The sequence below is a fragment of the Chionomys nivalis genome, chromosome 17, assembly GCF_950005125.1.
Source record: "Chionomys nivalis chromosome 17, mChiNiv1.1, whole genome shotgun sequence".
NCBI classification, from domain to species: Eukaryota; Metazoa; Chordata; class Mammalia; order Rodentia; family Cricetidae; genus Chionomys; species Chionomys nivalis.
Window position 1 is genome coordinate 45780169 of NC_080102.1, and position 12856 is coordinate 45793024.

The 12856-nt window shown below is 42.8% G+C and overlaps 1 protein-coding gene across 1 annotated transcript in view; it reads right to left on the reverse strand.

Annotated features, from left to right (window-relative positions):
• Positions 1-12366, reverse strand: part of Ttll8 (tubulin tyrosine ligase like 8) — a 40618-nt gene extending 28252 nt beyond the window's left edge. The window contains exon 1 of the mRNA XM_057792213.1: positions 12147-12366. Within this exon, the coding sequence (XP_057648196.1) occupies positions 12147-12366 (220 nt within the window). The remainder of the gene's footprint in view (positions 1-12146) is intronic.
• Positions 12367-12856: the final 490 nt, after the last annotated feature.

A 12856-nucleotide genomic window follows, 5' to 3' on the forward strand; every position in this document is an offset into this window, starting at 1 on the left:
TGCCAATCCAACAACCAGTACTAATCATTAGTTTTCAGTTGTCATACTACTTACTCCAAGCCAGGAAGGACAAGGTCACTCACTGGAGGAAAGGGGTCAGGAGAGACTGACTACCAGTGATTTCAGGTATCCTGGGGGCGTTTAGAAACCAGCACATTGGATGGAGATGATGCAGTTGGTAAAGTGTCTGCCACCCAGCATGAGGACTGGGGTTTGGATCTCCAATAACCATGTAAAAAAAAAACTGGGTACAGGGCTGGAGAGATGGCTCAGAGGTTAAGAGCATTGCCTGCTCTTCCAAAGGTCCTGAGTTCAATTCCCAGCAACCACATGGTGGCTCACAACCATCTGTAATGAGGTCTGATGCCCTCTTCTGGCCTTCAGGCATACACACAGACAGAATATTGTATACATAATAGATAAATAAATATTAAAAAAAAACTGGATGCAGTCATGAATTTCTGTAATCCTGACTGTAAAAGATGGAGACAGGCAGGTCTGGAACTTGCTTGGTAGCTAATTGGCAGTCTAGCCAATCAGTGATGAGTCCTGGCCACAAAGATAAAAAGAATGACAAGGGCTCCTGCTCATCCACCTTTCTCCCAATCTCAAGGATGGGGTGCTGAGTGATAGTAGAAGGCACACAATAGCAACCTCTGGCCTTAATGTGCATACACACACACACACACACACTCACACACTCACGCACACTCTCATACACACCCATATACACATTCACACATGCACACGCACACCCATACACACTCTCACACACTGACGTTCATACACATTCACACTCATACACACTCTCGTACATACACACATATGCACATGCAAATGTTTCAAAAGAATCTATCTATGTACACACTAATAAAACTAATAAGCGATTTCTTAAAAGAAGACTACCAGGCTACAGACAAAAGTCCCGGAGGCAGGGTGGAGACAATAAATAATCCCCTGGGGCATCGCAATGTGTGACACACATGCAGACTGAGTACAAGTTCAGCCAGCCAGCCAGGCTGGTGAGGTAGTTCAATAGGTAAAATCACTTGCTACAAATACCTGGAAACTGGAATTTCAACTCTGGAACCCATGTAAAGGTGTGTGCTTGTTAGTTTTTGTCAACTTGACCAACTAGAGTCCTCTGGGAAGAGGGGACCTCACCTCCATCAGACTGGCCTGTAGGCAAGTCTGTGGGAGTGTTTTCTTTTAAGAGCATATTAAAAATTATGTATATGGATGTTCTGCCTGCACATATGTCTATATACCATGGAGTGTGTGTGTGTATGTGTGTATGTGTGTGTGTGTGTGCAGTGCCAAAAGAGGCCAGTTAAGATGTCTTTCGATTCTCCCTGAAACTGGAGTTAAAAATGGTTGTTAGCTGCCATGTATGCGCTGTACATAGAACCTGGGTCCTCTGGAAGAGAAAGCAATCACTCTTAACTGCTGAACCATCTCTCCATGTGGAGCATTTTCTAGGTTGATGAATGACGTGGCAGGGGTCAGCCCATTCTGGGTGATGCCAAGCCTTGTTCGGTGGTCCTGGGCTGTCCAAGAAAGCAAGCTGAGGAAGCCAAGGAAAGCAAGTGAGTAAACAGAATTCCTGCATGGTCTCTGCTCAGTTCCTGCCTCTAGGCTGCCAGCTGGAGCTCCTGCCCTGGCTTTCCTGGATCGACTGTGACCTCTAAGGTTACACTTCAAGTTCCTTTGGGTCAAGTATTTTATCATAACGATAACAAACGAGAGAAATCGGTGCCAGGGGTGTGGGGGATTGCTGCTGGACCTAACTGTGTTGTTTCGGGGATGCAAGATTGTGGAAACATTTGAAACTTAGAGTTGGAAGTGCTCAGGGTTGGGTTGTTGAGCTGTGTAGGAACTGGAAGCAAATGCTGAGAGCAGTACAGACAACGGAAGCCTGACTTGTGAGGTTTCAGAGGGAAGCAAAAGTCTACCAGAGATGCTCATGTGACCTTTTGTTTTTTGAGACATGGTCTCTCTACCTATGTATCCTGGATTTTTATTATTATTATTATTTTTAAGTCATTATTGTAACCTGGCTAGCCTTAACCTCACAGAGATCCACATGCCTCTGCTTTCTAAGTGCAGAGATTAAAGTATGTGCTACCACACTGAGCTCATGTGGTATTTTAAGTTAAGAATCTGGTTTCTGGCCATCTGGAGCTGAGCATTCGGCTGTGACTAACATGCATCACTTAGGTGAAAACTTTGCTTTACTGGGACAATCGAGGAGGGTTGGCTGGGACTCAAAACTGAGCTGTGGCTAACAAGAGACCAGCACTGTTGAAGCAAAATCTGGGAAGCCTTTCCTCAGAATCACTACAAGGGCCAAGGTTGCAACCCAAGCTGGCAGCTGAAGCTGGTAATGTGTCAGAGTTTCCCACTTGGTGCTAGTGCTGAAGGCATGAAGCGTCATGGAGAGCGGCTGAAACTAGTCACTGAGTGGCAGGGTCAAAGTCACTCTGAAGAGGTGGAGAGGAGAGGAGAGGAGAGGAGAGGCCTTTGGTGAGGTGTAGCCTTAGTTTCAGTGGAGAGCCTAGCATATTGGAGATACTAACACTGTGGGGTGACCCCTAAGGATAGCAACAGAAAACAAGTGAGGATACGGTGAAAATCACTACTAAAGACAAAAGAGAGATAGTTCACAACCCTAAAAATAGACATAGTGGGGCTGGAGAGACGGCTCAGTGGCTAGGAGCACTCACAGTGGGGCTGGAGAGACGGCTTGGCGGCTAGGAGTACTCACTGCTCTTCCAGAGGATCGCGTCCAGTTCATTGCCAGCACCTATGAGGCTGCTCACAACAATTCATAACCATAGTTCCCGGGGATCCGATATGCTCTGGCCTCAGTGGGCACTGCACACACATGGTGGATATATACACATGCAGGCAAAAACACTCACACACGAAAAATTTTTAAAAATAGGAATAAACAAATGCTATTCTTGACATTAATCAGAAAAGTCTCTCTTGTCAGTGACTAGTCGATAATGTGGACTCGTGGCTGCTCAGAGGGCTGACAAGTGACAGTTGACTGCTCAGCCCTAAACAACATTTATGCCATCCCAAGGCTCAAGTAACACTGTGATGGGACTGTCACCATCTGGGCAGGCAAGACACAACAATCGCAAACACATCAGCTTGGGTTACCAGAATTGGGCCTGTGAACAATCAGGGGCAGGTGCCAGTGGTCTTGCACCCCACAGATCAACGACTGGCTATGGGCAGGCTCTGGGGGATGGGGAGTTATTTCCCCTAGTTGTTTACCAACTGGTGATCCCACCAGACTCCAGTGAGTGGCTTCAAACTGGTGATGACTTAAATGGCCCTGGCTGAACTTAGTGGATCACAGACTAAATCAAGATAGATGAATCTGGGAAAGGGGCTTGTAGTGGGAAGGAAGCTGATAGGCACTGGACGGAGACGAAGAAGTATTCAGAAAGCATTCTATACATACATCAGATTATCAATAAACTTAATAAAATAATTTTCCAGGAAAATATAACAGTTCTAAATGCATATGCACCTAATAACAGCTTCAAGATAGAAACCCAAGTTGGTAGAAGCAAAGATACAGGCATCCTGGAGCATTTTTAGTATGCTTCTTTTGGAAAATGGAAGATTAAAACAAACAAGCAGTATAATTCGGCAATTTGGACACGATGACTGCATAGACACACTTAGACACCTCAACTGCACACAGAGGTCGCAGGCTCAGCCTCCAACACATTTCAAAGAATATACAACCATGTAGCTTGTGATGGCTACTATGATTGTCACCTGACTGGGCTGAGAGATGTCTACATTTCTGAAGCACACTTCTGGCTGTCTGTGGTGGCAGTGTCTCTAGGGCTATATCTTGCCTGGCTCCCTTTCTGTGACTTCCTTTCTCTGCCTCCTCCTGACACTCTCAACCATGATGGACTGAATCTTCTTAAGCCTTGAGCCAAAACAAATAATTTCTCCTTTAAGTTGTCTTGTTAGATATGTTGTCACAGCAACAATAAACAGAGACCGAATTTCTTGCCAATTATTGCATCGAACCAGGAGTATATAAAGACAAGTTGAAAATTTCTAAATGCCCCAGAATTATTAGCACACTTGGGACAAATTAAGTGTAAATTTGAAAATAAAATGCATTAAATATAATAAAAATATGACATGTCAAAGCATTTCAATGCAGTTAAAATAGTGATAACAAACTGTAGATTATTAAATGCAGATTTCAGAAAAAGAAAACATATTGAAAGTTATCTTTATCGCCATCCCAAGAAGCTAGGAAGAAGACAATTCCACTCAAGACAGCTAGAGAAAAGGAAATAATAGGTAAGAGCAAAATTCAATTAAGTGAACAATATTCTAGAGAAAATTAACACAAGCTAAAGTTAGATATATAAAACAATTTGGGGGGGCCCTGGGACTGCAGCTCAGTGGTCAACAAGATAGACAAACTCTTATCCAAACTAACTAAAAAGCAGAAAGAGAATATTCAAATTAACAAAATCAGAAACAAAAGGGGGACATAACAACAGACGCCAAGGAAATTAAACAAAAAAAAAAAAGTACTCCACAAAATTGGAAAAATCTAAAAGAAATGGACAATTTTCTTGACAGATACTACTTACCAAAGATAAATGAAGATCAGATAAACAATCTAGATAGACCTATAACCCCTAACAAAATTGAAGTAGCCATTAAAAGTCTCCCAGTCAAAAAAAGTCCAGGACCAGCTGTTCTTAAGCACAGAATTCTACCAGACTGTCCAAGAAGAGCTAACACCAATACTCCTCAAGTTATTCCACAAATAGAAACAGAAGAAACATTGCCAAATTCATCTTATGAGGTCACAATCACCCTGTTATCCAAACTATACAAACACTCAACAAAGAAAGAAAATTACAGATCAATATCGCTCATGAACATTGATGCAAAAATACTCAACAAAATACTGGCAAACTGAATCCAAGAACACATCAAAAAAAAATCATCCACCATGATCAAGTAGGCTTCATTCCAAAGATGCAGGGATGGTTCAACATATGAAAATCTGTTAATGAGCCGGGCGGTGGTGGCGCACGCCTTTAATCCCAGCACTTGGGAGGCAGAGGCAGGCGGATCTCTGTGAGTTCGAGACCAGCCTGGTCTACAAGAGCTAGTTCCAGGACAGGCTCCAAAACCACAGAGAAACCCTGTCTCAAAAAACCAAAAAAAAAAAAAAAAAAGAAAATCTGTTAATGATTAAACACTAAAAGAAAAAAAAAGATCATCTCATTAGCTGCCAAAAAAAAAAAATCTTTGACAAAATCCAACACCGCTTCATTATACAAAGTCTTGGAAGAGATTAGGGATATAAGGGACATACCTAAAAATAATAAAGGCAATATACTGCAAGCCAACATCCAACATCAAACTAAATGGAGAGAAACTCAAAGCAATTCCACTAAAATTAGGAACAAGACAAGGCTGTCCACTCTTCATATCTATTCAATATAGAACTTGAAGTTCTAGCTAGAGCAATGAGACAACAAAAGGAGATCAAGGGGATACAAATTGCAAAGTAAGAGGTCAAAACACTATTATTTGGAGATGATAGGATACAATACATAAGCGACCCCAAAAAGTCTACCAGGAAACTCCGACAGCTGATAAACACCTTTAATGAAGTGGCCCAATACAAGATTAACTAAAAAAATACTCACTAGCCCTCTTATATACAAACAATAAATGGACTGAGAAAGAAATCCGGGAAACAACACCTTTCACAAAGCCACAAATAATATAAAATATTGTGGTATAACTCTAGTCAAGCAAGTGAAAGACCTGTATGTCAAGAACTTCAAGTCTTTGAATAAAGAAACCAAAGGATATATAAGAAGATGAAAAGATCTCCCATGCTCATGGATCAGTAGGATTAACATAGTAAAATTAACCATCTTACCAAAAGCGACCTACAGATTCAATGCAACCCTCATCAGAAACTCCAACACAATTCTTTACAGACCTTGAAAAAACAATACTCAACTTCATATAGAAAAACAAAAAACCCAAAATAGCTAAAACAGTCCTGTACAACAAAGGAACTTTCAGAGGTGTCTCCATCCCCAATTTTAAGCTCTACTACAGAGTTATAGTAACAAAAACTGCATTGTTTTAGCATAAAAACAAACAGATGGACCAATGGAATCAAATCAAAGACCCAGATGTAAATTCATACACTATGGACACCACCTGATTTTTGACAAAGCCAAAATTGTACAATGGGGGAAAAAGCATCTTCAACAAATGGTGCTAGTCTTAACTGGATGTTGGCATGTGAAAGAATGCAAAAAGATCCACATCTATCACCCTGCACAAAACTCAAGTCCAAGGGGATCAAAGACCTCAACATAAAACCAGATACACTGAACCTAGCAGAAGAGAAAGTAGGGAATAGCCTTGAGTCCATTGGCACTGGAGACACTTTCTGAAGTGAGCACCAATTGTGCAGGCACTGAGTTCAACAATTAATAAATGGGACCTCAAACTGAAAAGCTTCTGTAAGGCAGAGGACACCATCAATAGGACAAATCAGCAGTCTACAGAATGGGAAAAGCTCTTCATCAACCCCACATCTGACAGAGAGTTAATTTCCAAAATATATAAAGAACTCAAGAAACTAGACATTAACAAACCAAATAATTCAATTAAAAAAATGGGGTACAGATATAAACAGAGAATTCTCAACAGAAAAATCTCAAATGGCCAAGAAACACTTAAAGTAATGTTCAACAACCTTAGCTGTCAGGGAAATGCAAATCAAAACGACTCTGAGATTCCATCTTACACCTGTCAGAATGGCTAAGATCAAAGATACTGATGACAGCTTATATTGGAGAGAATGTGGAGCAAGGGGCACACTCCTCCACTGCTGGTGGGAGTGCAACTTTGGAAATCAATATGGCAGTTTTTCGGAAAATTGGTAATCGATCTTCCTCAAGACCCAGCTATACTTCTCTTGGGCATATACCCAAAGGATGCTCCATCGCAAGGACACTTGCTCAACTATGTTCATAGCAGCTTTATTCATAATAGCCAGAACCTGGAAACATCCTAGATGTCACTCAACCAAAGGATGGATAAAGAAATTGTGGTACATTTACACAATGGAATATTAATCAACTATTAAAAACAATGACATCATGAAATTTTCAGGCATATGGATGGAACTAGGAAAGATCATCTTGAGTGAGGTAACCCAGACCCAGAAAGACAAACATGGTATGTATTCACTTATAAGAGGACATTAGATGTTAAGGATAAGCATGCTACATACAATCCACAGACCCAGAGAAGCTAAGAAACAAGGAGGACTCAAGGGGAGATGTATGACTCTCCCTGGGAAGGGAAAATGGACATCACAGGTAGAGGAGGGAGTGGGAGAAATGGAAACAGGAGGGATCTGGTAGAGGGAGGTTGGATTGGGACAGTACTGGGAGAGATGACTAGAATTGTGGAGTATCTTGGGGGATAAACTAGAATCCTAGTGCAATGGAAATTCCCAAGAACATATGAAGGTGATTCTAGCTAAGATTCCTAGCAACAGGGGATACAGAGCCTGAACTGACCATCTCCTGTAACCAGGCAAGGATTGAGACACCAAACCAGACACATAACCCTCAACCTACAATTTGTCCTGCCTATGATATATACTGCGGTATAGGTGGAGCAGAAATCGTGGGCGTAACCAGCCAATGACTGGTGTAGCTTAAGATCCGTGCCACAAATGGGAACCCACCTGACACTTGCCTGGAAGGCCAGGACCCAGAGGCCTAGGTTAGAACCAAACACAACTGAAAAAAAAATCAATGAAATGATTTCTAATGATTTCTAATGATATTCTGCTGTACTTATAGATTGATGCTGAGCCCAATTGTCATCAGAGAGGCTTCATCCAGCAATTGATGGAAACAGATGCAGAGACTCACAGCCAAATTTTAGGTGGACCTCGGGGAATCCTGCAGAAGAGGGGGAAGAATTGTAGGAGCCGGAGGGTCAAGGACACGACAAGAAAACCCACAGAATCAACTAACCTGGGGTCACAGGGGCTCACAAAAACTAAATCAACAACCGGGGAGCCTGCTTGGGACTGACCTCGGCCCTCTGCACACATTTTATAGTTGTGTAGCTTGATCTTCTTGTGGGAGTCCTGATAGTGGGGGCAAGGGCTGTCTTTGACTCCTTGGCTGGGCTTTGGGATCCTTATCCTTATACTGGATTGCCTTGCCCAGCCTTCAACTTATCTGCCATGTTTGGTTGATGCCCATGAGACACCTGCCCTCCTCTGAACAGAAATGGAGGAATGGGTGGGGGAGGGTAGAGGAGAGGTGGGGAAAGATTGGGATGACAGGAAGAAGGTGAAGCAGCTGTTGGGTTTTAAAAAATAATTTTTTAAAAAAAAGAAAGGAAAAGAAATCTTGAAACTTTTGTCTAGACAGGTTAAGAAGAAATATCTAAAACACAAATTAGCAAGAAAAAGGAGCTATTGCCACTGACTGTGAATATTAAGGTATTAACAAAATTTTATTAGCATCTACATATCAGCACTTCAATAGCCCATATGAAATGAACATTTTCTTTGAAGTACACATAAAAACTAACATAAATAGAAAATCCAGATCAGCTCGTTTCTGTTCAAGACATTAATTCCACAATTGAAACATTGCCCCAAATGAAAGCTTGAGCTGTGGATGACATCGCAAGTCAGTCTTTCCAAATGTTTAAAGAAAAAATTTTATATAAACCACGAGGCTATACCATCAACACCGAAACCCAACAAGGATATTCCGAGGAAGGAACAGTGCACACTGCTAATGACAGACACAAGTCCTAATACATTCATCAATTAAATCCGACAGGGAGAAGAACTGTAAACACAGATGGAGTTTATTCCAGGAATGGAAAGTTGGTTTAGTGTTTGAAAAGCTGTTAACACAATCTACCACCTTAATATGTAAAACTGCACCAGGCTTTTTTCTTTTAGCCACCAACCATCCCAAATCAGGACATGGAGGCTTCTTATGAGTTTTAAATGCTCGACCTTAGCTTTGCTCTTTTCTGGCTACCTCTTGTAACTTAACCTGCTTCTCTTTTTCTACCTTTTGCCCTAGAGCAAATTTCTGCATATTTTCCTTTCACTGTTTCTCTGTGTCTGGCTGGCTTCTGCCTGGCTTCTTGCCCCAGGATTATCTCTTGTTCTCTTCCTCTCACAAGCCTAGATTTCTCCTATTTCTTCTCTTTGTCCGCCAGACCCACCTGTCCTTTCTCTCCTAGCTCTTGACCATTCAGCTCTTTTTCAGACCAATCAGGTGCCTTAGACAGGCAAGGTGAAACAGATGCAGCGCATCTTCACGTAATTAAATGCTCATCCTTACGTCATTAAACAAATACAGCATAAACAAAAGTAACATACCTTTACGCAGATAAATATTCTGTAGTATAAACAAATATAACACAACATTTCCCAGTTTTTTATTCTACAACATAAAATTAACTAATAAAATGAACACTGTGACCTCAAAAGATGCAGAAGAAAACATACCAAAATAGTTGGTAATGGTTTACTTTAAAAGGAGAGGGTGGAGAGACGGTTCAGTGGTTAAGAGTGTTGGCTGCTCAGTCATGAGGACCAGAGTTCATGTTTCAAGACAGCTCACAAAGCCTGTAACCCAAGCTCTGAGGGATCAGATGCCTTCTTCTGGCTTCTGTACACACACACATACATGCACATGCATGTATGCACACATGCACACTTTCTAAGGCCGCAATGAAAGGAAACTTCCTCTAATGCTCATAGAACACCATACTCTCCCCCTTGAGATTGGGGAGGTAAATGAAAATATCTAATATAACATTTCTAGTGTTTTACTGGACGTGTCAGCTGATTTAATAACACAAGAAACAAATAAAAAGCCTAAGAACTGAAAGATTTATAGAATGTTCACATGGAAAATCCAAATCTTGCTAGAGATAGAAAATATATTTAGCAAGGCCACCAAATAGCAAGTCAGTACATGAAAATCAGTTGTAGTTCTACACAGAAGAAATCATTAGACAATGAATCTCCAGGGCTGGGATATGGCTCTGTGGGTACAGTGCTTAGTGTGCAGACATGAAGACCCAAGTTTGGTCTCCACCATCCACGAAAAGCTGGGCATCATATCATACACCTGTAATCCCACACGAGGGAGGCAGATAATGGAGGATGCTTGGGATGTGCTGGCCAGCCAGTCAAGCTCAACTGGTGAACTTTAGGTTCCGTGACAGACATCGACTTCCACACAGTGCACGCACACATGAACGTGTACATGTACATACATGTACATTCACAAAAGAAAATGAAATTAACATGTTATCTATGGCAGCATTTAAAAGACCCCAGTGTATAGGAGTAAATCTAGCAAAAGACACACTGTGCACTTGTCCAGTGGAAACTATACTCAGAAGAATGAAATAACTAAATGTTCTGTTCCAGAACATTTAATATTAGGATGTTAATTCACCCTCAAACTGACCCATAAATTTAACATAGACAACAACTACAGCCCCAGCAGGGGATATACGTGTATATAAATTAATCAGGTCCTAAAATTTCCTCAGCAGTGCAAATGTCCAAGAGAACCTAAGCAACCTTGAAGGACAAGTTCAGAGTACTTCATTATAAAGCCTCTGGAATTACAGCAGTGGCACAGAAAAAGGATGAGCAGAAAGACCAGGACAGCAGAATGGAAACCCCCAAAGAAGACCTACACCTGGCTGAGCCCAGAGACACTGCCAGGCAGAAGCGGAGTCACTGAATAGTCAAACTTGGGCTGAGAGTTCCAAGCCTTGTCCTCCTCAATCCCCTTAGCTGGAGGACCTGCGATGTACAAAGTGAAGTGACAAAGCTTCTAAAAGAAAAGAGAAACAAAAGGGTATGCCCTTCTGGAAGGAAGGTGGGTAGAGTCTTTAAGATACAAGGGCTCTCATGATATATGAAAAGATCATTTCTCTGCCTCCCGAGTGCTGGAATTAAAGATGTGTGCCACCCCTGCCAGGCAAGTAGGTCTCATTACAAACAGAAATTCACTGACTGGGTAGTTGTGGTTTCATTATTTAATCCCAGCACTGGAGATGCAGAGGCAGGTGGATTTATGTGAGTTCAAAGCCAATCTGACATACATAGTGAGTTCCAGGCCAGCCAGGATGTATATAGTGCACACCTTTAATCCCAGCACTGGGGAGACAGAGATAAGTGGGTATCTGTGAGTTCTAGACCAGCCTGGTCTACAGAGAGTTCCAGGGTAGCCAGAGCTACGTAGTGAGACCTCGTCTCAAAAAAGAAAGGGGGCTGGGCAGTGGTGGCACACACCTTTAATTCCAGCACTAGGGAGGCAGAGGCAGGCAGATCTCTGAGTTTGAGGACAGTCTGGTCTACAGAATGAGTTCGAAGACAGAACTACAAAGAGAGATCCTGCCATGGAAAACCAAAAGAAAAACAAAACCAATCAACCGAACTCCTAGAATTTAAGATTATGGAAGCAATCATTAAGACCGAAATGGCTGGCCAGCCACAGATCCTGAGTATTTATAATACATTGTTCTGACACAGAATTGGTATCCAGATTGTACAAGAAATACCTTCAAACCAGTAAGACTCACTATCAGTAATGGCCAAGATCTGAAGCAAACATTCCACCATCATGGCCATAAGAGAAAGACTGGTAACACTCACATAATGGTCCAAAGGACAAGGCCAATACCAGCTGTGTGACAGATGGGGAGAATCGCAGCTGGTAAGCCTGAACTATATCTTCTAAAACTGAATGTGTACCCATCTATGACACGTGATTTTACTTATAGGTATTTAGGTATTCTCCAATAACGTGAACCATGTCTGAAGGGCAAGTGCAGGAATCTGCTTGGATAAAGGGCTCTCCCTTCTACTCCAGAAGTTTCCCAGGACCAACATAAACTGATTTACACAGTCCTCAAAAGCTCCAGGATCCCAGGGTGGGCGGCAAAATCTGGGCTTCGTCCTCTATTCCCCAAACCCCCATGCCTGCTCCTTTGAGTAAGACTGACTGCAAACGTGGAACACAAACGGTACGGACTATTTTCTTCTTTGTGATCTTCATCCGGTAAAGTGGAAGACAGCTTCTTCCTTTCGCCATTTTCCATGCTAGCCTCGCGCTGCTGGTTCCTTTGGCCCCCAGCCCCTGTAGGCAAGAGTGGAGAGGTCAGACATACCCAGGGAAGCAAGGGTGGGGTTCTGAGACCCAAGGTGTGGAAAGGAGGTCTGGAGAGGAGGTCTGGGGTAATGGGACACGTCATGAGCAGGAGGTTTGGGGGTGAGAAGTCAGATGAGAAGAAAGGGCCAGTGGGGGGGTGGTTTGAGGGTGAGACGGGTAAAGTTAGAGTGGGAGGACAGTTAAGGATCAAGGAAGTAAGTCTGATGCTGAAAAGATAAGTTTAGAGCAGAGTTGGGGGCCTCCGAGTGAGAGAATGAGTCAGGGGTGGAATGCGGGTCCGGAGCTCAGAAGGGGAGGTCAAGGTAGGTAGACAGGTCAAAAACCGGGATACAGGTTTAGGGTCAGGGAGGGGAGGCAGTTATGGAGTTTGGAGGAAGGTGGGAAGGTGAGGGGAAGAAGGTTGGAAAGGCGGGGTGGGGAGAAAGTGGACAGGTGTCAGAGTAAGGCTGGGAAAGTTCTGCGGTTCTAAGGAGCGAGGTCTGGGGTTCCAATCGGAAGGGGGCGGGGCGGGTTTCGGAACGCGGGATGGGAGGGGGACCTGGGCGCCAGCGAGGACAGGTCTGGCGTGTCGG